General features: G+C 50.8%; 1 protein-coding gene across 1 annotated transcript in view; it reads right to left on the bottom strand.

The window, feature by feature from the left end:
- LOC134346745 (collagen alpha-5(IV) chain-like) overlaps nt 1-27514 on the bottom strand; it is a 131431-nt gene that overhangs the window by 57331 nt on the left and 46586 nt on the right. The window contains exons 2-19 of the mRNA XM_063048339.1: nt 18803-18862; nt 18138-18227; nt 17651-17695; nt 16895-16939; nt 16756-16818; nt 16212-16265; nt 15452-15478; nt 14401-14475; nt 14254-14316; nt 12282-12317; nt 12155-12196; nt 10690-10779; nt 9679-9732; nt 7458-7517; nt 6947-6991; nt 5612-5665; nt 3930-3971; nt 64-157 (exon numbers count right to left, since the gene is read on the bottom strand). Coding sequence (XP_062904409.1) covers nt 64-157; nt 3930-3971; nt 5612-5665; nt 6947-6991; nt 7458-7517; nt 9679-9732; nt 10690-10779; nt 12155-12196; nt 12282-12317; nt 14254-14316; nt 14401-14475; nt 15452-15478; nt 16212-16265; nt 16756-16818; nt 16895-16939; nt 17651-17695; nt 18138-18227; nt 18803-18862 — 1039 coding nt within the window. The remainder of the gene's footprint in view (nt 1-63; nt 158-3929; nt 3972-5611; nt 5666-6946; nt 6992-7457; nt 7518-9678; nt 9733-10689; nt 10780-12154; nt 12197-12281; nt 12318-14253; nt 14317-14400; nt 14476-15451; nt 15479-16211; nt 16266-16755; nt 16819-16894; nt 16940-17650; nt 17696-18137; nt 18228-18802; nt 18863-27514) is intronic.

Here is a 27514-nt window from a genome sequence, read left to right as displayed (position 1 = left end):
TAGTGATGTTAATCACTGTGCTAGTGCTGGCTGTGGTATTTATCGGGTATCTAGTGTGCTCACCTTCAGGACCTCGTTCCCCCTTCTCTCCTGGAGGACCTGAGCTTCCTGGCTCTCCTGGTGTGCCATAAATAACCTTCCCATGTCTGTCAACAATCTGCAAGAGCAAGTCCGGCTCCCGGTGAGAAAGTGCCTTTGAGCTGACAGTCACAGCATGAAAGCAGGCCTCTCAGCCCCATTCTCCATACCCATTTTGTCTTGCAGACAGTTGTCTTTATCCAAATAATCACACACAACAGGGACGGTGACATGGAACTCTTTAGGCTGTGACCAAATACTTAAAGGCAGCAAGAGATTCCCATTCACAAATTCATCTAGTTGTTTGCAGAGGTTTGAAAGTATGCCTTTAAACATGTTAAAACATAACTGTTCTGGTTTTCCCAGCTGGATTCCAACACCAGTCATTACCATCTCTTAAATCCTTTGAAAATTCAGGCCTCTGCCTTCTCCATCGCCTTCGTCAAGGTCCAGAGCAGAACACACACACACACTATTAGATGTGATCTAGTGCCCAGTTCCGGACATCAGGCCGGGCACAACAGCAACTATATTTCATTCGGTGTCTGAGGAGATTTGGTATGTCACCAAATACACTTGCAAATTTTTACAGATGGATTTTCGAGAGCATTCTAAATGGCTGCATCACTGTCTGGTAGGGGCGGTGGGGGGGTGTGGCTACCGCACAGAATCGAAATAAGCTGCAGAGAGTTGTAAACTTAGCCTGCTCCAGCATGGGCACTAGCCTCCACAGTATCCAGGGCATCTTCAAGGAGCGATGCCTCAGAAAGGTGGCATCCATCATTCAGCACCCCCAACAGCCAGGACATGCCCGGTTCTCATTGTTACCATCAGGGAGGAGGTACAGGAGCCTGAAGGCACACACTCAGCGATTCAGGAACAGCTTCTTCCCCTCTGCCATCTGATTTCTGAATGGACATTGAACCCATGGACACAACCTCACTACTTTCTTATTTTTATTTTTGCACTGCTTATTGAATTTAACGACTTATTATATATATACTTACTGTAATTCACGTTTCTCTCCATTATTCTGCATTGCAATGTACTTCTGCCGCAAGGACAGCAAATTTCACAACATGAGCCAGTGATATTAAACCTACTCCTGATTCTGATGCTCGGTCAGTGAGGGGGTCTGGAGATGTTCTTTGGGGTGGGGGGTGGATTCTGGATTGCAGGCCCCAGGCTGTTAGTACTACAGCAACAGAGACCAGGTGAGAACGTGCAGAGAGGTTTGACAGGTCTGAGAGAGAGACCGCACGGTGGGGAGCGGGAGGTGGGGGGGGGCGTGGTAGGTGGAACAGGGAAGGCCATGGGGCAGCATTTCAGCAACATGGCGCAGGAGAACCAGAAGCCAGAGTTGGGCAGTGGGGGCGAGTGTAAGAGTGAGGAAGGTCGACAGCAAGGGGCAGCAAGAGGACAAGGGAGGCGTCAGGAGAGTGGGGATTGGGGAATTGGTTTATACTTCATCGCCATGTGCTCGTCATTCCCTCCTACAATTTAAAGTGGTTCATAGGGCTTATATGACCAAGGATAAGTTATCTCGTTTTTATAGGGATCTATCTCCCTACTGTGATAGGTGTAACAATGGAGAAGCTTCACTTATTCACACGTTTTGGACGTGCCCACGTCTTGGAAAATATTGGAAGGAAGTATTCCAAACTTTTTCTGTACTCTTTGAAGTAAATTTTAAGCCTAATCCTTTGACTGCCCTATTTGGTATTGTTGGAAGTGTGACGAAAGAAGGTTACAAAAGTACACATAGACTAAGATGTTAACTGTCCTGTGCTATCACCAGTGGGATCAACAGTTGATCTGCCACCTGTCTTCAGGAGAGAGAGATAAGTAAGACAATGGAGCAGCATTTGGAAATGTTAATGAAGAGACGAGAGAGTTTAACGGAAGGAGACACCGGTCTGAGTATTGACAAGACCGGCTCCTTTTGAACCCTGAACTGTTTAAAGTCTGATGGACAGGCGATACCCCAACAGGGGGGATAAAAAGGGACGGGTTCGTTAAGGCAACAGACATCACTCACGACACCACGAGATAACGAGACCCTGGAAGCGGTGCGCCCCCACAAGTCGGTGGGAGTTTTGGAGGGCTGGTCACGGGACCAGCCATCGATGCACAGGGTGGAAAGGTACGGATGGCGGGAACCCGGTGTGTGTGTCCACCCTTGCCTGGGTGCCGGGTTCACCGCAGAGGAACGATCGTATCTGGAACGGAGGGGTCACAGTCGGTGACCTCAGAAGACATTACAAAGGGCTCGCCCGACAGCTAACTGCGAGGAATATCAAAGGTCTGTTGAATCCGATTTGAATATCAGCAATCGCTCTCTCTCTCTCTCCAACGGCACGACGGCAATTACCGCGAACTGAACTAAACTGAACTCTGTCACTTGTGATTGATCATTTTACCCCTAGACTGCGATAGAGCTGATTGACCCTATTATCCCAGTTCTGTGTACATGTGTGTTTATTCATTGCTAACCTGTTGCATTTATATCCTTACTATTAGAGTACTGTATTGTTTATTTCTTTAATAAAACTTGCTTAGTTCCAGTAATCCAGACTCCAACTGAGTGATCCATTTCTGCTGGTTTGGCAACCCAGTTACGGGGTACGTAACAGAAGGAAAGATATCATCTTGAAGACATCTGATCTGCACATTCTGGCTTTTATCTCTCTTATGGCTAGAAAGGCGCTTTTGTTTAAATGGAAAGATGCTGTTCCGTCTAATCATGCTCAGCGGTTACGGGATGTTAAGGCATGCCTAAATTTAGAAAAGATTCCTTGTTCAATTTCTGAATCTAACCAAGATTTTCAAAATTTGTGGGGGCCATTTTTAAATTATTTTCATAATCTTTGACTTCTTGTTAAAGTACAGAAGTTGGTTAATAGTATATTTTACTATCTGATAAGTTGCTTTTTTTTTCTTTTTCTTTCCCCAAACAGCTTCGACGTTGGTAGTGGGTGTAAATCTTTTTTTTAAAAATAAAGTTGTTTCTATTCTAAGATATGAATTAATCTAATCCATATGAATATAGAGTAAGGAGTTTGTTGATGTGATTCAATGTACTGTATCTGGTATTATTATATTTTGTCTTTTGTTTTATAATATGTATTCTCTCGAACTCTGTATTCTTCAATATAGAGATCAATAAGGAGAGTGGGGAGAGGAAGGGGTAAAGGGCAAGGGGGAGGGAGAGTGAGGGAGTGAAGGAGACCGTGAGCAAGGGGGGGGCAAGGAAGGGATCAGCAATGCCCAGGATATGTTCCTGCGGAGAACATCAGGGAATTCCTGGGTGCCAGTCAGCTGCTGGAGAAACAAAATCAGAATCGTGTTGATTCTGTCGTGAAATCTGATGTTTTGTGGCAGCGGTACAGTGCAACACAAAACATTTCTCTAAGTTACAATAGATAGATAGATTGAAAGGGGAATAGCGAGGTGGTGTTCATAGGGTCCTTGTTTCTTTGGGCGAAGGTGTGAAGGATTGCGTGTCAAGGCAAGTGACCTATGGAATGGGCTCCGAATAGCGACCGAGTGCGGTGTGTCGTTGGAATACTCAATGCACAAAGGACGGTGAAGCTGACCTGAGTAGTTTTAAGGCCGAGGTAGTTCTTGATAATTGAGGGGGTGAAGATTACGGGAGGCAGTGTGGAGCTGATAGTTAACCGGGAGAGCAGGCGGGAGGGAACAGGAACCTGCTCCTGATCCCAGTTTGTGTAACGGATCTGCCACAAGCTGCCCGGGCCAGGCTGCCTCCTGTGCTCTGAGGTTCCATTACTTTGACAAAAGAACTTCATCGCTCAAACTCTGGTCACTAGTCAGCTTTTTCTGATACTTACAATTCCGGGGGGGCCATCGAGTCCTCGGGCACCTTTATCCCCCTACAGAAAGAACATTTTGTTGTCATACCCTGAGAGGAAACAAAACACACCCCTCCCCCCCCCGAACCAAGTCCCCAGTATGTTCCCCGATCTCACTGGAGGGATCAAATCTCATACCACGGACCCCCTCACCTTAACCAGTGCCAAGGTTCAGGCAGAGCTTGCTGGTGTGACTTCATCAGGGTCTATGTTCATCACCAACACACCTGTAGATTCTTCTCTCCCCCCCCCAACCCACCCACCCGTCCTCTCCCCCAACCCACCCACCTGTCTGTCCATCCACCCCTCCCTTCCCCTCAGCCAGCACCCCTCTCTTCCCCGACCCACCCACCCATCATCTCCCCTCCACCCACCCGTCTGTCCATCTGCTCCTGTCCCCATCAACCCTCCTACTCATAACACATAGGAGCAGACGTAGACCATTCGACCCATCGAGTCTGTCTCACCATTCCATTTTTAACTTTCTCAATCCTATACTCCTGCTTTCTCTCTGTGACGGTTGATGACTCGATCAACAAAGAACTTATTCATCTCGGCTTTAAATATACTCAGTGAATTGGCCTCCCCTGCCCTCCATGGCAATGGTGTTCACAGATTCACCGTCTTCTGGCTAAAGAAATTCCTTTTCATTTCTGCTCTCCTTGGATGTCCCTCGACCTCTTTCTCCCCCTCACCAACCTGCCCATCTATCCACTCCTCTGCCCCTCACCTACCCACACCCTCTCACCCCATCAACCCACTACACCTCCCCCCCACTGCCCACCATTAACCCATCACACCTCCCTCCCCCACCTATCATCAACCCATCACACCTCCCTCCCCCACCCACCCATCATTAACCCATCACACCTCCCTCCCCCACCCACCCATCATCAACCCATCACGCCTCCCTCCCCCACCCACCCATCATTAACACATCACACCTCCCTCCCCCACCCACCCATCATTAACCCATCACACCTCCCTCCCCCACCCACTCATCATCAACCCATCACGCCTCCCTCCCCCACCCACCCATCATTAACACATCACACCTCCCTCCCCCACCCACCCATCATTAACCCATCACACCTCCCTCCCCCACCCACCCATCATTAACCCATCACACCTCCCTCCCCCACCCACCCATCATTAACCCATCACACCTCTCACCCCCACCCACCCATCATTAACCCATCACACCTCCCTCCCCCACCCACCCATCATCAACCCATCACACCTCTCACCCCCATCAACCCATCACACCTCTCGCCCCCATCAACCCATCACACCTCTCACCCCCACCCATCATCAACCCATCCCACCTCCCTCCCCCATCCACTCATCATTAACCCATCACACCTCTCACCCCCACCCCTCATCATTAACCCATCACACCTCCCTCCCCCACCCACCCATCATTAACCCATCACACCTCCCTCCCCCACCCACCCATCATTAACCCATCACACCTCCCTCCCCCACCCACCCATCATTAACCCATCACACCTCCCTCCCCCACCCATCATTAACCCATCACACCTCCCTCCCCCACCTATCATCAACCCATCACACCTCCCTCCCCAACCCCTCATCATTAACCCATCACACCTCTCCCCCCACCAACCATCAACCCATCACCGGGAGGTGTGACTGCTTACCTTGGGCCCAATCTGGCCAGGGGTGCCTGGTTGACCAGGGTAACCGATCTGCCCCTGCAAGTTAAACAGAATGCAGGATTATTCTCATTCCCTCATTCTCATTAATTTTGTCCCTCTCCCTCTCCCTCTCTCTCCACTAACAGCCACTGTATAATGAACTTTCAGAAGTAAACTCTGGCTGTTGGGTCCCTGAATCACTTCAATTCAGAGAAATGAGAACAGATTCTCTTTGGAAGGCTGAACTCGAAAGCAGGATACAGGATCAAGGCAGGATCCTTAGTGTGGTGCAACAGCGGGGTCTTGGGATCCACGTCTGTAAATCCTCCGGGTAATCGTGCAAGTTGATCGGGTGGTTGACAAGACGTATAGTGTGTTTGGCCTTCACTATTAGGAGGATTGACTTCAAGACCTCCGAGGTAATGTTGCAGCTCTTTAAAACTTCGTTTATCCTGCATTTGTATTATGTTCCGTAACGGTCACCTCAGTATAGGAAGGATGTGGAAGCTTTAGAGAGGGTGCAGAGATTTACTAGGATACCGACTGGATTAGAGAGGTTTCTCTTATGCAGAGAGACCGAGTGAGCTGGGTCCTTTCTCTTTGGGGTGAGGGAGGATGAGAGACAATTCTGAGGTGTAAGATGATAGGAGGCAAACACTGAGTGGACCCTCAGAGATGTTTTCTCAGGGCAGAAATGGCTAATATGAGAAAGCATCATTTTAAGGTAATTGGTGGAAAGCTTAAGCCAGTGTCGGAGATATAGGATAGGTTTTACATAGAGACCGGTGGATGCACGGGACGCCCCGCGAGGGGTGACAGCAGAGGCAGATACATTAGGGGCATTGAAAAAACACTTAGACAAACAGATGAAAGAGAAATGGAGGGTTTTGTGGGAAGAAAGGGCTGGATTGATATTAGAATAAGTTAAAAGGTCAGCACGACATTGAGGGCTGAAGGGCCTGTACTGTGCTGTCATGTTCTATGTTCTGTGGTCCCACCAGAGCCCTGGGAACTGGAAGGTAAAATGACAGTGCTGAGCTGTTGCTTGATGTTTGGAGACAAGCCCAGATTCGGTGGACGGTTGCATTTGCTTTGCCTGCCTGTTGCCACCTGGTCACCACTGTGGAACTGCAGTGGGCATAGCTGGTGCCTGTCCCCTCAGCCCCTCCCTCCGCACCGCACCCTGTGCCAGTGCCCTCAGTCACAGCCTGTTGCAGGCCCAGGCCGGCGACAGTTCACACCGGGACGACAGGTACAGGGGCAGGTCGCGGGTGTGAGCCCAGGGACCACCGTCACAGTGCGCTCCTGATCTTAACAGCCAGCATAGGGAGCACTCACGTTTTGTCCTGGGAGGCCTGGTTCTCCGTCCTTGCCGGGTTTGCCCTGCAGATCGGTAGAAACACATTGCTTCAGTCCGTGCTCCCGCGCACAACTCACAGCAGCTTGCCGAGGATTTCCAGCGAAGGTTCACGCTCCTTCGCACCTCCCACCTCCCACCCCCACCTATCTAGCACTCTCCTGAATCTGACCCCGCCACGCAGTCCTCTACCTTCTCCACCCTGGGAGCACCCACGTCACAGAGGAGATAAGCACTTGGCATCAGGCTGTGCCATTATCCCCCCCCCCCCACCGATGCCCACCACGGCTGAGATCTGCTGTTCCCCCCTCACCCCCCCGCCGACACCTGACTCCTCTCCCAGCCCCTAAGGCAGCCAAATGGTTGCCCGAGACATCTGTGGAAAGACAGTGCCATCGCTCCTCAGGGCCGGCAGCGATAGGCAGTGAGTGCCCACCCCACCAGCAACAGCCAGATCCCAGGAACCGACAAACAAGAAAGCGTCAGACTCACCCGTTTGCCCGGCTCACCCATCTCTCCTTTAGCACCCTTCATTCCGATCACCGAGTGTCCCTGCAGACATTCAAACCATCAATTAATGACGTTCATAACATCAGACCCTCCTCAAGAAACTCTCCTGCATCTTTCGAGTCTCAGTCGGGCCTCTCAGTACAGGCTGTCTCCTCACTCTGCCAGGACTGGGGTCCGCTCACAGCCTCCATCGTTTGGTCAGTGGTGAACTTCCCCTGTGACAGAGCTGGCCAGTATTGAAAGGCCTAGTTAGAGTGAACATGGAGGGGAGGTTTTCTACAACAGGGGCATCTAGGACCAGAGGGCACAGCCTCAGAATCCATTTTGAACTGGGCTAGGGATGATCCCTGTAGGCCCCACCCTTCCATGTACCTATCCAAGTGCTTCTTCAATGATACTGTTGTCCCTGCCTCAGACACTTCCTCAGGCATCTCATTCCATACACTCACCACCCTCTGGGTGAAAAAGTTGCTCTTTTTAAGTCTCTTTTAAATCTTTTCTCCCCCACTCTAAATCTATGCTCCCTAGTTTTGGATTCTCCTACCCTGGGGAAGAGACTGTTTCTAAACACCTTATCATAACATTAATCATGTTTATAAGGTTCTCCCAGGCCCCAAGGAATAAAGACGTTGCCTTGCCAACCTCTCCCTATAAATCAGACCCTCTGGTCCTTGCAGCATCCTCGTCAATCTCTGCTGCACTTTTGGATCATTTCTTTTCTGTAAGAGGGTGACCAGGTCAGTGCACAGTACTCTAAGAGTGGCCTCACTCACTTGGCAGTGAGCAGGGTCACCGGGCAGTGCCAGTGAGCCCACACACTTCCCTTCACGCACCAGGCACCCGGAACCCACTCCAGCACTTTACAGGATGTTGGCACCTCGATTTAACAGAAGATCTGCACACAAAAGGGTGGCACTTATAGCGAGGAGGCTCCTCGCAGTGAGTAATCGGAGGGCTGACGGCAAACCACTTGCCATTTGCTTGGCCTGGTCAGAGGGGATGACGAGACGGCCTACAGGGACGAGATCCAGCACCTGGCTGCGTGGTATGCCGATAACAACCTGGCCCTTAACACCCAGAAGACCAAGCAGATCATTATTGACTTCAGGCATGCTAGGAGCCACACTCACATCCCCATCTACATCAACGGATCTGTAGTGGAGCGCGTATCAAGCTTCAAATTCCTTGGTGTCCACATTTCCGAGGATCTCACCTGGTCCCTGAACTCCTCCATCCTGATCAAAAAGGCGTAACAGTGCCTTTATTTCCTGTGGAGCATGAAGAAAGCTCACCTCTGTCCCAGGATACTGACGGACTTTTACTGCTGTACCATTGACAGCATACTCACCAACTGCATCTCAGTGTGGTATGGCAATTGTCCCGTATCAGACCACAAAGCACTCCAGCTTGTGGTGAAAACTGCCCAGCGGATTATCAGCACCCAATTGCCCACCATTGAGAACATCTACTATAAACGCTGCCTGGTCAGGGCGAAAAGCATTATCAAGGATGCATCTCACCCTAACCATGGACTTTTTACTCTCCTCCCATCCGGTAGGCGCTACAGGAACCTCCGCTCCCAACACCAGCAGGCACAGGAAGAGCTTCTTCCCTGAGGCTGTGACCCTGTTGAACCTCTCATCACAGCGCTAAGCAGTATTGCACCCATATTGTACTGTCTCAGTACTTCTATATTTGTGTGCTGTAGCACTTTTTATTCGTAGTTATTTTGTAAATAATACTACTCTTTAGCACTTCTGGTTAGACGCTAACTGCATTTCATTGGCTTTGTATCTGTACTCGGCACAATGACAATAAAGTTGAATCTAATCTAATCTAAGTAGAAATTTCTTCACCGTGTGGCTCAGTGCAGCCCGTACACCGAGTGCATCCGCCACGGGATTATAGACATCCATGTACCCTGAAGACCCCCAGACTAGGGAGCAAAGGGACTTCCGATGCTGGAATCTAGAGCAAAAAAACAAGATCTGTTGGAGGAACTCAGGGCGTCAGGCAACATCACCAGAGTGAAACAGTCAGCAATTTGAAGCAGCTCGTTGGAATCCTCCGGCAGTCAGATATTTGCTGCAAGTTCCCGTATCAAGTTATTAAAGAGCTAAAGCAGATGGACAAACATCAAAGCACAGAAGCCTCTGAGTGGGAGATAGATTAGCGGAGGAGCTGGGTCAGATAGAACACTTACTGGGCTGCCGGGAAATCCTTTGGGTCCCAGTTCCCCACGATCCCCTTTTTGACCCTGAAAGAATATCAGCATGAGGATGTCATTGGAATTAATGCCTTGGCACACTGTAAATGCTTACTGCTGTTACAACCTCTGCCTTTCCCAGATTAAACAGTTTCACAAGTCCTGCGAAGGATATAGGGTGCATAGAAATGCAAGCCCGCCTGTCCTTCGGTTTTATCAGTAATACAGTACATTGAGCCAAAGAGTGTCACCATCTGAGCCGTACACTGATTGGCTGGAGCAGAGAGTAGACAGGTCATGGGGTCATACAGCATGAAACAGGCCTCTGGGGCCTACTTGTCCCTGCCAGCCATGTCCCATTCTGATTCCAATTCAGATTTATTTATCTCGTGTACTTTGAGTACAACAGTGAAAGGTGTTGTTTGTATTAACAACACAACCAACAAGACCACAGTGAGGGGCGGGGGTGAGATGAACCCAGTGGGCTGAATGACTCGCTTGAGCATGACAAGAAGGTTGGAAATTTCAGAATGGGCAAGGTCAAGTGCTTACGGGGGAGAAAGGAGACAGAATGTAATTGCAGCCAAACGGTAACTGTTTTATGACGTTAAAGTGGGAGTGTAAACTGTCCCCTCTCTGGGCTGATATTCCATCAGTGAACAGAGGCTAAATCCACCAATCACCATCCCCGACTCTGGATGGTGAGTTTGCTGGGCACCTGTCCTTCAATGTTATTGGAAAGCCAAGCATCAGGTCACGTCCAGTGGAATCGAATGGTGGGGCAGGCAGGGTTTCCCATGGAAACCTGACTCACCACGAGTGCTCATGGACAGCTCCGACAATGAGTGGATGACACAGGGTGAGTGCACTTTGTCGTCTCCCCGTAAACATTTACTCGCGGGTTCTGCCAGGCCTGGGACCCTCCAGAGGTGGAGGTGTCCCCTATCCGGGTGTAACCATTCCAGAGAGAAAACAAAGCAAAGATCGAAAGCAGCAAAGTGATCAAACCTTCTCTCCTTTCTGGATTTTTGCTTCTGGGATGCCAGTGTGCTCTCCCGGGCCGGGCAGCCCAGCGGGGCCTTGAACCCCTGGCTCACCCTGCCAAAGAGAAGTAATATTTGTTAGGGCCACTGAGCCTGTGAGGTGACGACCACCATCCATCGGAACAGAAACTCCCCAGTCATACCTTGGCCTGTCCCCTCACCAGATGCAATGTCTACAGAGACGTTTGCCACTGAGGGCTGGCAGGGGTGAATGAACTCCAAACTCTCCCTCCAGTTACCCCCATCTTGGTCTTGGCTTGCACAAGGGGTGCCAGTGAGTCCCTGTGGCATTGCACACTGTGATCTATCAAGTACTGACTGGACACCATCTCACCTTCCCAAGGGCAAAAGGATGGCGGCAGATGATGGCCCTCCCCACATCCTAGACTTCTGAAGTTTGATTCATCACACTGTTGGTAGCAGAGATGGCAGCTGTTTTGGTAAAACAGCCATTGTAACCACAGAACCCCCCCCACCCCGGGGATAATCACAGACCCCCACCCACCCCAGGCAAAATCACAGACCCCACCCACCCACCTCGGGCAAAATCACAGACCCCGGGGAAAATCACAGACCCCCCCCACCCACCCACCCTGGGGATAATCACAGACCCCACCTATCCACCCCGGGGAAAATCACAGACCCCGGGCAAAATCACAGACCCCACCGACCCACCCCGGGGAAAATCACAGACCCCACCCACCCACCCCAGGGATAATCACAGTCACCCAATTCTAATACCCACACCAGCCCGGTCAATACGTACAATAACCCAATTCTAATACCCACACCAGCCCGGTCATTACATATGATAACCCAGTTCTAATACCCACACCAGCCCAGTCATTACGTACAACTGCCCACACGCTGGGTACCCACACTGTGGCCCTCAAAGCAGCAGCGGTATAATCTGCCGTGTGACCCCATTTACAAATACTGAACAGGGAATAATTGCACTTACCACGTGAGGCTGGCCGACACTCATTGAAGTAATCACCCGTTTGGAAAGTCATAGAACACTACAGCACACAAACAGGCCCTTCAGCCCATCTAGTCTGTGCCAAGCTATTACTCTGCCTAGTCCCATTGATCGGAACCTGGACCATAACCCTCCATACTCCTCCTATCCAAGTGTGTCTTAAATGTTGAATTTGAACCCCATCCACCACTTACACTGGCAGCTCATTCCACGCTCCCATCATCCTCTGGGTGAGGATGTTCCACTTCAACATTTCAGTTTTCACCCTTAACCCACGACTTCTAGCTCTAGCCTCTATCCAAATCTAGTGGGAAAAAGCCTGCTTGCATTCACCCTATCTATGCCAGTCATAATTTAGTATACCTCTGTCAAATCTCCCCTCATTCGCCACTGCGCGAGGGGATAAAGTCCTAACGTTTTCAGCTGTTCCCCAAAACTCAAGTGGTCTCACCTTTTCACCCTTTTGCCCGTAGAACTGCACCCCCATGTTGCCCTGTTGGCAAAACAGAGAGAAGAGTGATTGAACGCCTGGCTGGAGAATTGAGACAATAAATCTTGGTCTGGGCAGTAGAGTTTACCTTAGGCCCTGGAAGTCCTGGGGCTCCCGGGGGACCCTGCAACGACAACATAAGCAGACGGTCAACAATGGCCGATTCAGTTCACTGTCTCAACCATCTCAACTCACATAGCTCTGACCACAACACTGGCCGAAGACGTAAGCACGTCAAAGGTGAAGAAAGAGGAGGAGAGGGGATTGGGGGTGGGGAAAGGAAGGCAGAGAGGGAGAGGGGGACAGGGAATGACTGGGAAGAGGGCACACTTCCCGCCACACCTGCACTGATCGCAGCCGCTTACTGGCGTGGTCAGGCTGGCAGTGTAGGTGCAGAGGAAGAAATCTTACAAACGGAAACGCTTACAGTCCCGACCCTACCCACTGGTGTCTCACCCACCGCCCCACACAGTGTGTGGACAAGGCCCGATGGACACAAGCAGGGAGTTCCCTGGGGTGGGGCAATCCGAGCCTCTATCATGGAGCGAGATCACCGGAAGTTCAGAAGAGCGCCAAGCACAGGACGGCTGCTGAATTCCCACGTCTAACCACACGAAACCGGATGAAGGGTCGAGGATGGAGCATTGATTTCCCCCCACTCCCAGCCCCATACCTGACGGATTCTTTATTTCAGACATATGGCATGAGGAGAAGCTACCCTCCCCCCCCCACACACACACTCCAGACGGAAGAGGAAGCTGAAGGAGGAGGCATAGCCAAGTCCTTCTGTGCACCTCCCAGTGCACCCTTTACTTGGAGTCATTCTGACACACCGAGCCGTGCCACGCAGAATCCCACCTACTTAACCTTAGCCTAATCACAGGACAGTTTCATAATGGCTGATTAACCTACTTACCGGTACACCTTTGGACTGCGGAGGAGACCCGGGCGTCCGAGGGAAGCACAAGTGATAACAGTCAGGAGGTGTGGACTCCTTACAGACGGCATTGGAAATGGATTCCCAGCTCCAATGCCCTGAGTTGTAACAGTGTCAGGCCACTGTGACTCACCCCCCACCCACACCATCGTCCCCATGCTTCGTGCAGTGAGCTGGCAGGGGGACACTCTTGCTGCCGGGTTAAGTAAGGATGGGGGGGTGGGGGGGGGCTGCAGATAACGTTTCCTATCCATTCCCCAGAGTAACACTCTCCGAAAAGCACCCAGTTCCTGCCACTGAGTGCCCAGGTCACAAAATAACCTCATCAAGTACGCCTGGGGGCCACGAGAATTGGTACAACTCAGGGACATAGCCTCGTGATTCAGTGGGACAGAGATGAGGAGAAACTGCTTTTCCCAGAGAGCGATAAATCTGTGGAATTCTCTGCCCAGGGGAACAGTAGAGGTTGCCTCATTAAATACGTTTAAGACACAGTTAGATTTTTCCATAGGCAGAATTAAGGGAATTAAGGGAGCTGAGTCCACAGGAACAGGAACCTTGGGCTTATTGGATGGCCGAGCAGGCTTAACGAGCCAGTTTCTTATGTTCTTGTGTTCTGCGGGTGCAGGAATCACACACAAAACACTGGAGGAACTGGGTGAGTCAGGCAGTATCTAAGGAGGGAAATAGAGTTGACATTTTGGGCTGAGGCGCCTTTATTAAGTCTGGAGTCCAAAACATCGGCTATCTATTTCCCTCTGTAGATGCTGCCTGACCTGCTGAGTTCTTCCAGTGGTTTATGCACTGACGTTTGCCTGGGTATGGAGTGTGGGACAGTGGGCTGGGGTCCCGGGGGCACAGTGCTTGGAGATGTCTTCAGGATGGCATCGAGCGTGGGGAACATGCCTGTGGACAGGATATGGAGTTTATCCCCAACACTGGGGAGTGGTAGTCCAGAAGTCGCAACGCCAGAGCCACCGAGCTTGTCCTCCCTACCCTGCGGACCTCCGTCCCAGACACGGCCCCTTTCTCCTGACATTTTGGGTCGACCTACATTCCTGAAACTGAAACCCTCAAACTTGAGTGGAGCCACTGACCGGTTTACAGTGCGGAGGGGACTTACCATAGGTCCTGGGTAGCCTTGGGGCCCTGGAGGTCCAATGGGTCCTGAAATCCCTGGCGAGCCCTGCAAACAAAGACACATTGGATGAGGAGGAGGCAGGCACCCTGAGTGTGGGTTGAGGGGTTACGGGTGAAATCCAGAGCTCACCTTTTCCCCTGGGCGTCCTGGGATTCCAGGGTCTCCCTTCAGCACTGGAAAGCCAATCACTTCCCCGGGCTCTCCCTGCATGGAGACAAACCATCAGAGGGTTAGAAAAGTCCTGGTATCCCCACTTTCCTCAGCCCCAGACCTGATGGAAGTCTGTCAGGGGTAAGGGAGCGTTATGCTGCGGGAGGCTGGAGAGACTGCAGTCGTTCTCTCTGAGCAAAGGGTTTCCTTGCTGGCAATTGGCTGCAACGGCTTCCATCAGGAGGATCAATGAGCTGGGAACGTGGAGAGAAGATCCAAACTGGAAACACAGAGGGAAATTTCCAGCTGCAGGGGAAGGAGGCAGTGTTAGGTGGAGGACACTTCCCAGCACCTGACACTTGACTCATGGACGAATCGAGCTGTCCCTGTGTCAGCTGGTGACCTTATGGTGCACGTCCACTCAGTGCAGTTGGAAGCCTGGGATGACCGGAAAGGACACAGAAGGGCACCAACTCTCTCTGTGGGCTTATCCAACCCCAGTCCCCAGCTCGATCCTGCTCCCTGCTTCATGAAGCCTTATTACTTGTTCTGTCTTGGCTGAGCTCTCCAAGCTTGAGAGGGCTGAGGCACTGGGACGTAACTGGTTGATGGGCCCTAAATCTGAAGTCCCAGACATCTGGGAGTTAATGGGAATGTGACATGCCATCTGTATCTTTAACGGAATATCCCTGGGGAAGGGCTGGGTTTCAGAGGAAACCCATATAACTGATGAGCAGGAGATAGATGAGGGAGGTCTAGAGCAGGGACACTGGTACGGAAAGGAGGGGTTGAAGAGCGATGGGTTCTACAACATCCGGTCAGCGGAAACGTGAAGCACTGTCCTTTGGGGTTGCCCCAACCACACACTGTGATCGGCAATGAGCTGAGGCAGTCTGCTGGGAGTGATGTGTGGGATCCACGGGTGCAGCTAAAGACGGGCGGAATGAGAGGAGGAGACTGAGATACACTTGGGATCAGCACTCGCGGTTCAACTTTTGAAAAGGTTTTGAGAAGTTGGTTTGTTTCTGACCTTTTGCCCAGGAGATCCCGGTTGACCCTGGAAAGCAAACAGAACCAATGTGAGGACAGTGTCCAGGTCACACACTCACTCACAACACACACACACTCTCTCTCACAACACTCACTCACAACACACACGCACACACTCTCTCACAACACACACACACACACACACTCTCTCTCTCACACACACACACACACACACACACTCTCTCACACACACACACACACACACACACTCTCTCTCTCACATACACACAAACTCTCCCTCTCACACTCACACATACACACACACCACACACACACATAGATAGACAGACACAGTGCCCAACTCATTCACTCACTCACAACACACACACGCACTTTCACACACTCTCACACACACACACGCACTTTCACACACTCTCACACACACACACACACACACACATAGATACACAGACACAGTGCCCAGCTCATTCACTCACACATGACACACTGACAGACACACGCACACAGACATAGACACACAGACACATACACACACACACACACACACACACAGATATAGTGTCCAGCTCTTTCACTCAAGAAACAGACAGATACAGACACACACACACTCACACATACACATTCACATTCAAATACACACACACACTCTCACACAGAAGCACACACACACTCACTCACTCACACACACACTCATACACACACACATTCACACTCAAATACACACACACACGCCACTGTTACTATAGAATTGCAAGGTCATGGTCAATTTCTGTACTTACTGGAAAGCCTTGCAATCCTGGAAATCCTGCTGGCCCAGTGTGACCTGGTTCACCCTGCAGCAACACAAAGACATCAGCCCATGGAGTGTCCATCCCAGTCCATAAGTCCATCCTCTCCCCCACTGAGGCTCCAGACCTTCCTTCTCCCCCAACACTGAGGCCCCAGACCTGCCTCCCACCCCCACCACGGAAGCCATTGCATCACTCCCTGCCCAGCCTCTCCCCTCACCTTACCCTGCTGACTGGCCCACCCCCTCACTCTACCCTCTCCACCCACCCATCCCACGGCCCCCAACCCCTCCCCTCACTGAGGGTCTGGCACTCTGCAATGGTAGTTTAATACATCCAGGAGGGAGATCACACTGAATATCAAAGCTGTGGGAGTGGGGTCAGACTGGGTGCTAGGAAAGGGTGAGGCAAGTGAGGGGTGTGGAATCAAGTGGGGTGGGATCAGACTGGATGGGGTATCAGGTTTGGGAGTTTGTGCTTGACCATTGTGTGAAGGTCCCAGAAATACAGATTAATCTAACCCTGAGGTTGTTACCTTTGTGCCGTTGCACCCTGGGATACCCTTCTGACCGGGAGGTCCATCCTGACCCGGCAATCCCTGCGGAAAGAGAATTCCAAAGTTTACCTCTGTCGAATGAGCTTAGCGCTTTCAATGTGAATGGGGTGGCACTTACAGGTAATCCTGGCGTTCCTGGGAATCCAGGGGCTCCAGCTGGACCCTGTCAATGGGAAAGTCGAGTTTATTGGCACGTCTACAAGCCAGTGAAGAACATACCTCCCTCAGCATCAGGTAGCCGGCATTCACGAGGGAAATATAGATTAGGCCTAAATTACACACAAATGCGAAATCTAGACCTGGAGTGGATTGCCGCAGCAGAGCCCGGGTCCTAATGCGAGGTATGCTTGGCTGCTCGGACAGCGTAAACGCCGGCCCAGTTAACCTGGGGGCTCCTTTCTCCATGATGCTAAGGCTGTGAGCCTGCCCCCCCCCCACCCCGCTGTGTTTCGTGTCTGCGAACCTCTGCGGTGATTTGCCCCGCTAATATGATGGCTTTGGGCCTACTCCGGCCTGCTCCAGGGATTTGGAATGCTGTCCTTCTTGCTTGCTTTGACTGTTTATACAATTGGTGTTTGTTTTTTCTCTTTACCTGTGCGCAGAGATGTTGGAGATCTGTCTTTACTCTTTTTATTTTAATTGGGTTCTTTCGGGTTTCCTGCTTTGCGGCTGCCTGTGACCAGACAAATCTCAAGGTTGTAGAATTTATACACCCTTTGACAATAAATGCGCTCTTGAATCTTGAAACGCTGAATTTTTATTTCAGGTTTGCAGCATCTGCAGTATTAGAGGTTGGTCACATCCAGAGGTGCTTGGGTTTGGTTATCCCTGTCAGGGGCCCGGAGTCTGACCACAGACTACAAACAATACCTACCCGGATTCCCTTCTTCCCCATTGCTCCTGGTTCTCCTCTGTCTCCCTGAAACAGAGAGAGGAAGTTGTTACACAGTGTAGCCAGTTAACGCTGAGAACGCAAGAGTCCATGGTAATGCACGCACTAGGAGTTACGCAGCAGATCAGGCAGCCACTACGGAGGGAAATGGACAGTTGAGGTTTTGGGTCAAGACCCTTCATCAGCACTGGAAGGAGGGGAGACAGCTGATATGAAGAGATGGTGGTAGTGGGGCAGGAGTTGGATCCGGGTGAGGGAGGGTGAGAGAGGGAATGATGTTTGAAGCTGGGAGGTGCTGGGTGGAAGAGGCAGTTGGATCTGATAGGAGAGGACAGTGGAGCAGGGAGTATGGGAAGGAGGGGAACCAGGGGGAGGAAGGTGTGGTTGTCGGGCAGGTCGACAGAGCAGGGAGGGGAATGAAATGGTGTGATGAGGCAGATGTGATAAGCGAAAATGTCACTGTACTCACCTTCAGCCCAGGAGGGCCGACTGGTCCCTCGACCCCCGGGAATCCCGGCATTCCCAGGGGCCCTGCAAAGCCGGGCAGTCCCATTGCCCCCTGAAAACAGACACAAGAGTTCATCCTGGTCGTTGTTCAGGAGATCTAAGGGGAAGATTTCACACAAGGGCATCCTACAGCTAGGAATCTCCTCTGCTTGTGTTAGTGAAGGCCACCTTCGCCTGAACTTAAACCCACCTGCTCCCTGACCTCACCCCCCCCCTGACTCCACCCCGCCATCAACCCCACAGACGTCACCCTCAACTTCAATCCGCCACCCCGGACCTCATCCCCCAAACCCTCTAAACACAGCCCCTGACTTCACACCCCACCAAACACATTTCCTGACCCCCACCCTGACCTTTGTTCCCAACCTCACCCCAAACGCTCTGAACTCAACCCCTGACCTCACTCCCTGAACTCATTTCCTCCCTGACTTCACCTGCTGACCCCACAACCCACCGCCCCCACCTCACCCTGACCCCAGCTCTCAACCCTACCCTCCGACCTCATTCTGAAACTCATCCCCAACATCCCCCCTTGACCTCACCCACCAACCTCAACCAAATCCCACTCCCCCCCCCACCCGACCCCCGGACCTCATGCCCAATCTCTCCACAATCCCACTCACCCACCTTCTCTCCTTTGACGCCACTGCAGTCGCATTTGTGGCTGGATGTGCATCCATGGCAGGCCTGGGGTGAAGGCAGAGGGACATTGTTAGTGCAAGGGGACCCCTCCCACACTCGCACAACCCCTCCCCCTCACCCCCATCAGTCCACCCTCACAAAGCCTTTGGTGGTTGAATCTGCAGAGACCCCAGCAGAAGCCATGGGCCCAGGCCCTCCCCTCAGGACACCAGGGATTGGTGCCCTCTCCCCCAGGACCAAGTGTCCCCTGCCCACACGTTGTTCGTCCCTCCAGCCAATGGAGTTATGAGGTCAGGGGTCAGAGGCCCCACGGGGTGAAGTTTTCCGGAGTCCGGTTCCACCCTCACTGAAACAACCGGAATTCTCATCCCATTCACTCACTGTCCCAGGACATTGAAAAATACAGGGCAAATTGACATCCTCTGTCCCTTTTGCCGGTCTCCCTGTATACTTCCTCGGTCTAGGACAGAGCACCATCCTCCTCTTTCTTCCTTCATCTCCCTCCTTCCCTCCCTCTGCTTTCTCTCTCCTTCCTCTTCTATCTTCCTTCCTCTTTCTGAACCTGCTTTCCCCTCCCCCAACACTCTCTCTTCCAGAGTCACAGAGAGATACAGGGCTGAAACAGGCCCTTCGGCCCATTGACCTCATGCTGGCCCTCATCCACCTATCTACATTCACCCTACATCAGTCCTATTTTCTATTCTCCCCACATCCCCATCGGCTCTACCCATCCTACCCCCCCCCCCACTACCCACCCACACTAGGGGCAATTCTCGACAATCAACCTTCTCGCCTGTGACCACAGCTATTCCCACAAACGCAGATCCACTTTCTGAGGTTTCCTGACATTGTCTGCGTTTTTTTCAAATTTCAGATTTCCAGCATCTGCATTGGCCTTAGATGTCTTTGGGATGTGGGTGGGAATCCTGGGAAGCTCTTGGGGTCACAGGGAGATCGTGCAGACCCCACACAGGCAGATGCCAAGGTCAAAATCAAACCTTTCCCCCTGGTGCAGTGACCTCTGCCCTCTGTCAGCTAGACCACTATCTCCACTCCTCTTCTCCCCCTCTTTCCATCTCTCCTCACCCATGTTTTCTCTCTCCCTCTTTCTATCTTTCTCCCCAAATGTTCTCTGCCTCTCTGACCCCCTATATCCCTGTCTCTCTGTCTGTCTGCCTCTCTCTCACTCTCTCTTCTCCCCCCACTTTCATTTGCTCTTTCTCGTCTACTGAATCTGAGGAATTAAAACCAAATATTCCAAACCCACAGACTTCTTGTTCTTTCCAAAAGAGTAAGTTAAGATCTGTACTGTTCAACAAACAATAAGGCTCAAGGAAAATAGTCCAAGCAGATCAAAAATAACACTTTCATTAAAAACAGGAAGACCAGATCAAGAGTTGGGTGGAATCCCATGGATACACATTGAAATATCAGTGTAAACATCCTTAGGTGATTCTGAATTTATATCAAATTGTGCACGTTTCCTCCCAGTCACTATCCCGGATCTGTGCAGCTTAAGGAAAGGCTGTAAAGTTAGTGAGCGGAGATTCGCTGTACAAATCCTTTCCGGATAAGATTTGACAACTCACTCTCCAGTGGCACGGCGGTGTAGCCGGTGAAGCTGCTGTGTCACCGTGCCAGTGGCCTGACCTCTGGAGCTGTCTGTGTGGAGTGTGCATGCTCACCGCACTACGGAAAGGATAGGTGTTGCCTGGGGGACTTTAATTGTGGGAAGAAACCGGATAGATCGGTGCTATTTTCTCTGAAGTGCTGGAGTCTGAGAGGTGACCTTACAGAGATATATAAAATTCTAGGGGCATGGATGGGGTAGATAGAATCAAATTTCCCATGATAGGTGTTCCAAAAACAGAAGGGCCGAGGTTTAACATGAGAAGGAGTTTTAAAAGGATATGCAGACATCCCACCTCTCCCGGAAGATCCGGGAGTCTCCCACATATTGATAGTGGCTCCCTGATGTCTGGAAATTACATACAATATCCCGGAAATCGATTTTTTTGAGAGGGAGAGGGACAGAGAGAGCGAGAGGGAGAGCGAAGAGCGAGAGGGAGCGCCCTGATTGGTCACTCTTCGTGCTAAGTAGACCTATCAGTTTTCTCTGTGGGCGGGCTTTACAGTCGACCTCAAAAATAATGACAGTGTTGCTCACTGCACTGTTTGCAACAGTGACTTTTCCATTGCCCATGGTCGGTTAGGACTGTAAAAGACATGTTGAGGTGAGTTTAACAGGTGTCATTCGTTCACTAGCATAGCTAATGTTATTTAAACTAGCTCACAACACGCTGGAGGAACTCAGCAGGTCAGGATGAAGGGCTCCGGCCCGAAACGTCGACCGATCTTTTCCACGGATGCTGCCCGACCTGCTGAGTTCCTCCAGCCTGTTGTGAGTGTTGCTTTGACCCCAGCATCTGCAGATTATTTTGTGTTTAAACTAGTGGGCTGGCTGCTGAGGAGCTACTCTATTGATGTCCTAAGTGATGAGGCCAAACTCCCTGTAGACTTGCTTAAAGTTGTAATAGAATAAACATGATAATGTAGGTACACATTTTAATGTCACATTTTCTGCATATACCCAAATTGGTTTACGGATTAGACAAAATCACCAAAGTATTACATACACCCATGGAGGTTGACCGGGGGGGGCGCGGGGGGGATATGGGGTTGCGGAGGGCGGGGGTGCTACCTCCCTGAAATGAGTTTTTGCAGGGTGGGATGTCTGGATATGAGTGGCAAGATTTTACATAGCAAGTGATTAATATCACTCTTTGTGCCTCTCAAACTGTGTACATGTTGTGTGTCTGTCTGTCTGTCTTTCTGAGCCTGTGTGTGCATGTGAGTGAGTGTGTCTGTGTGTGTGTGTGTGTATACATGATACATTATGCATGTACTTTGGCGTGGTATGTGTGGAACGGGATGTATGAATGTGTGAGTGTGGTATAGTTTGAGTGTGCGTGTGTGTATATTCTATCCTTGTGCGAGGAAGTGAGAGGGACAGATGTATGGTTGTGTGAGTGTGTATGGTACAGGTTGTGTATTGTGTGTGTGACCGCAAGTCCCTACAAAGGACTGCTGAGAGGAACACTGGGGTCTCTCTTGCACCCATCAGAGATATTTATCAAGAGCGCTGCGTGCACAGGGCCCTTACCATCATCAATGCTTCCTCACCTCCATCCAACAATCTCTTTGACACCCCCCCCCCACCATCAGACAGGAGGTACCATAGCATTAGGAGAAGAACTGTGCACTTTGGTCCAGAGGAATGTTGTTTTGTTTGGCAGTATACACCTATATGGTTGAATGACAATACAGTAACTGAACTTGAACTTGTAGTTTGTGCTTATTTGTGCGTAGTAAAGTTTGCTGTGTGAAAATTGGTTTATTATTGTTGCATGTACCAAGATACAGTGAAAAACTTATTGTCTGAATACCATACAGACAGATCATTACATATATACATAGAGGTAATACCACGCTATTTTTACACTATTTATTTTACTTTTAATTATAACTTACAGTAATTTTTATATCTTGCACTGTGCAGCAATACTTCGTGACATAAGTCGGTGATAATAAACCTGAATCTGATTTTCCTTCTAACGTGATTCTAAACAAAGTGCTACAGTTACAGAGCAGGCGGCCAGAAAGGTGTGTATATCTCTGCTTGTGGTACAGTTTGTACCTGTATGTGAGTGAGAGTGTGTGAGAGAGTGAGCGAGTGCGTGAGTGTGTGAGAGTGTGTGTGTGTGTGTGTGTGTGTGTGTGTGTGTGTGTGTGTGGGGGGGGGGGTGTAGCTGGTTTATCTGTGTGTAAGCGGATGGGTGTATACCTATCTGCGATTGCCGGGCTTTGCGACAGAGGGCAGCAGAGAGGCGTGTAACACTGCGCCCGCCCTCCATGCGCTCGCTGTGAGGGACGGACGCTCCGGATGCGGGATCGGTGACAAACTCGCTTCTTGATCGCCTAAACCTTAAAGCTGAAACCCAGAGTAAGTCCCTGGGCTCACCTGATAGAAACGCGGCCCAGAATTTACACACATCCCCGGACACAACGGCCTCAGCCGAAGATCAGGAAAAGGACCGGTAGAAAATAAATTGAACCCAGCGAAGTGGAACAGTCAATGTGTGCACAGCAAGATCCCACAAAAATACACAGTGATAGGGCCAAATCATTTGATTAATTTTCCTCAGTGGGAATCGAACTATTCAGCGCTGAACTATTAGACCCTCAGATGAAGGCTAAATACAGAGGAGACGAAACTCACAGAGTTACACAGCACAGAAACATGCCCTTCGGCCCAGCTGGTCCGTACTGACCGGTGAGCGCTCCTGAGTCTCCCGCGTTTAGCTCATATCCCTGCAAAGCTTTCCGACCCACGTACCGGTACAAGTGCCTTTTGAATGTTGTGAATTGTATTCTCCCCCCCCCCCACTACCATTTCCCTGGCACCTCGTTCATTATCTGCATCACCCTCTGAATAAAAAAGCGCCCCTCGTGTCCCTTTTAAATCTTTTCCCTCCCACAGTTAGTTCTGGTCCCCCCCCCCACCCTGGGGAAAAGACTGGGACCAATCACCTGTTTGTGCCCCTCATCATAAGGTCACGCTCCAGCCTCCACTCCAGGATACACAACCCCAGCCTATCCACACAAAATGCTGGAGGAGCTCAGCAGGTCAGGCAGCGTCTATGGAGAGGAATAGTCGACGTTTCGGGCAGAGACCCTTTTTCAGGACACCCCCTCCCACCTCACCCCAGCATTTTGTGTATGTTGCTTTGGATTTCCAGCATCTGCAGACTTTCTATTGTTTATGATCCCAGCCTAGCCAGTCTCTCCCTACAAATTCAAAGTAAAGAAAGTTATTAATCAAGTACAACTCGAGCTGTCCAGTCCACTGGAGTGTAAAATCTCACAACACTGATTGCCTTCATCTTGTGGGAGCTTGCTATGTACAAACTGGGCATCGTGATGAAGACGTATAGGGAAGGGGAAGGGGCGGGTCCGGTATCACTCGGGCACAAGTCTTCATCAACTTCTGCCCGCTTCCCTCCTCGCTGTTTCTGCCCTGTACTCAGCATCACCCTCAGGACATCAGTCCCAGCCCTGGCAAGACCGACCAGTCGGCGGTGCAGGGCCGAAGGGCGGTGTGACGCAGGGAGAAGATGGGAGATGGGACTTGTTCAGAGGGTTGTGATATAAATGCCAGGTCCAGTTCCGGCTTTCACACTCAAGAGAATGTTAATCACTTTTTTTGTGTGAAAAGTCAGCCGCGACCAGCACGTCGATGCCACTGGCCACGTCCTAGACTCTGGCCGTCAGCCAGCGGAGATGGAAGACGGTTTATCTCTGTCCTTTGGGAGCTTTACCGAACACTGACCCTACCACCACCAGCAGCCACACGGCAACGTGACAGACTTTGAGAGAAGAGGGAGAGGAAAAAGCACTTAGAGGTGAACGTTTGGCCAACAATTCCAGACGGGCTGATGTACACAACAGGATGTATGGGCGCTTCACAGATTCAAAGTCGTAATGAAACTAGCACCGAACAAGAGCAGGAAGTCAGCTGAAATGGGAATCAGGAAAAGCCGGGAAGGAAAGAGTTTTTTTTCTATTCACCACTCTTTCAACGATTGATTTACACAGGAACAGGCCGTTCGGCCCCTAGAACCGCCGGTCTGTTACCAGACCTCCATCTTCCGCCAGTCGTCACACCCAAACCAAGTCATAGGGTCACTGAACGCGAAAGCAGAGAAACGCCCTTCGACTCGTCCAATCCGTCACCTCCAGTTTTAAACTGCCAGCTGACCCTTGATCTCAGCAGAGTATTTTGTGGTAGTGGTAGTGGTGGTGGTGGTGATGGGCGGGGGGGGGGGTAGTTCCCTATTCCGACTGCCCCGCGGGCAAGGGGCGTGATGTGGGTGGAGGGAGAGGGAGTTTCCCGGTATCGCCCCTGCTCAGCCGCGCTCCTGATGCAAGACTCTGCCCTGACTGGCACTTTCATTTTGTCCGGAGCTTGTACTTCCGTATCTGATTTTTAAAAATCGGTTCCATCGGCACACCCACGACGCAAGGGTTCCCCACCCAGACTGGCATGGGACAGACGCACTCTCAGACCCGCTGTCACAACCCCGCCCTCCCCCTTAAACTCCTTCCTAAAGCTTATCTCCAAGCAGACAATATCTCTGTCTTCTTAAAATAAAACTCTTCTTCACTCTCCATGGCACACAACCAGTAACAGGTCCGCTAATGTCACTTCGTACATAAAGCGGCCTTTCTCTTCACTCCCTCTGGGCTTGTCCCAAAAATTCCCCAAGTCCTTCTCAGCCGCCGGGATCCTGCGAGAATCCATTGTCAGAGGTAGTGAATAGCAGCCACTAACTCCTGTCCCCTTGCACGAACTCGCGCTGCTTTAACTCCAAGTGTAAAGGACTCGAGAACGTGGAAAGAAGTGTCAAGTGATCCGTGTTCCAGAAAAAAAACGCGCGTGGAACCACCGTCCCAGTAACCCGTGCGCAGCAAGATCATTGTGCGCCACGGGTCTGGGCATAAGGCGTGAGCGTCTCCCCAGCCGCCCTATTCCCGGCCCGGTGTGGTCATTATCGTTGTGGACCATTTCCCCAGCAACTATCCGGTAATGGTCGGTTGGGGGCTTTGCTCTTGTTTGCTCGGTGGGCGGTGTGGTGATGCTTTTTGCTGGTGAGGGGGCTTTGAGGTTCTAACGTTTTTACTGTCACCTATTCTTTGGGATACTCTTCTGTTTCCATGGGTGTCTGCGAAGAACAAGACTTTCAGGTTGTATTTTGTATACATTGTCTGATATTAAATTGACCCATTGGAGTATTCAGAAACAAGCAGGAATCGTCCATGGCCAGCAGAGGCTGGTCGGACAGAAGGACATATAACCATGCTGTATTGTGCTGTAATTCCCTTCCCACTTCGATGTAATGTAACGGGGGAAAGAACAGCACGACTATGGTTCCCTTGGCGCTGGCACATGTGGCGTTTCCAAACGCGTGGCTGCTCTGTTGCCATTGTATGTCAGCGGTTTCGGAAACTCCAGACGCACTGACATAAACCGGGGCGGGTGGTGCCTCTCTGCCGCAGGTCCACGGAAATCGGAGTCACAGCGGCCCCAGTTCCAGCAAAATGTGGGAGGACTCAGCGGGTCGGGCAGCATCTGAGGAGGGAAGTGGACAGTCGACGTTTTGGGTTGAAACCCCTGGTCGCGACCTAAAAACGTCAACTGCCCATTTCATAAACACGCGATATTCTGCAGATGATGAGAGTCTTGAACAGCACACACAATGTTTTGGGAGGATTCTGCAAGTCGGGCAGCATCAATAGAGGGGAATAAACTGCCGAGTTTCGGGACGAGGTACTTCATCAGGAATAGAAAGGAAGGGGGCAGAAGCCTGAACTGCCCAATTCCCTTTACACGTGTGTCTGACTCGCTGAGGTATCCCAGCAGACCGTTTGTTGCTCTAGATTCCAGCATCATGTGTCTCCAGACCAGGGGATACCAAAATTTCTAAAACCTCTCCTTCATGGGCGCCATAGCATAATGGTTTGTGATGTTACATCTCAGGGCATTCTGGAGATCGAGGTTCAATTCCAGCACCATTCTGTAGGAATCTCTCTACGTTCTCCCCGTAGAATGCGTGGGTATTCTCCGGGTCCTCTGGTTTCCTCCCAAAGACCCACTGGGTAGATTAATTGTTTCGTGATGAAGTTAGGGTTAATTGGGCTTGTTGAGGGTCGCTAGAGCGGATTGCTCGAAGGGATTAATTAATAAATTAATTAAACAGGATGCTGCCCTTTCCTGCAGCAGACTGGCCCTTCATTATCATTATCATTATTCCCCTCCTCCCCCACCCCTGTCTTCATCTCTGGGACCCCCTATCCAGCAGACAGACCCTTCTCCAAGTATCTCATAGTCATAGTCATAGTCATAGTCATACTTTATTGATCCCAGGGGGAAATTGGTTTTTGTTGCAGTTGCACCATAAATAATAAATAGTAATAAAACCATAATAGTTAAATAGCAATATGTAAATTATGCCAGGAAATAAGTCCAGGACCAGCCTATCGGCTCAGGGTGTCTGACCCTCCATGGGAGAAGTTGTAAAGTTTGATGGCCACAGGCAGGAATGACTTCCTATGACGCTCTGTGCTGCATCTCGGAGGAATGAGTCTCTGGCTGAATGTACTCCTGTGCCCACCCAGTACATTATGTAGTGGATGGGAGACATTGTCCAAGATGGCATGCAACTTGGACAGCATCCTCTTTTCAGACACCACCGTCAGAGAGTCCAGTTCCATCCCCACAACATCACTGGCCTTACGAATGAGTTTGTTGATTCTGTTGGTGTCTGCTACCCTCAGCCTGCTGCCCCAGCACACAACCGCAAACATGATCACACTGGCCACCTCCGGAAGATCACTGCTCCCTCCCACAGTCTCCATCTCTGGGATTTCTGGCGTAACTATCTCTCTGCTCCTTTCATACCCACTACCCCCGTCTCTCATGGAAGTGTCCCGCTGCTCGGAACCCTCCAGCACCAAGCGGTGGCCAGACGCTGTCGTTTGCAGGGTCCGTCCCTCCAGTACAATCTCACTTCCCACGTTTACTGACTGCCACTTCACCGAAGGAAAGGTAGAATCAAGTTTGTTCTGAGAGAAATGTTT

Source organism: Mobula hypostoma, chromosome 5 (assembly GCF_963921235.1).
Source record: "Mobula hypostoma chromosome 5, sMobHyp1.1, whole genome shotgun sequence".
NCBI classification, from domain to species: Eukaryota; Metazoa; Chordata; class Chondrichthyes; order Myliobatiformes; family Myliobatidae; genus Mobula; species Mobula hypostoma.
Note: the sequence above shows the minus strand (reverse complement) of the source record. Positions and strands in the feature narration are given on the sequence as shown.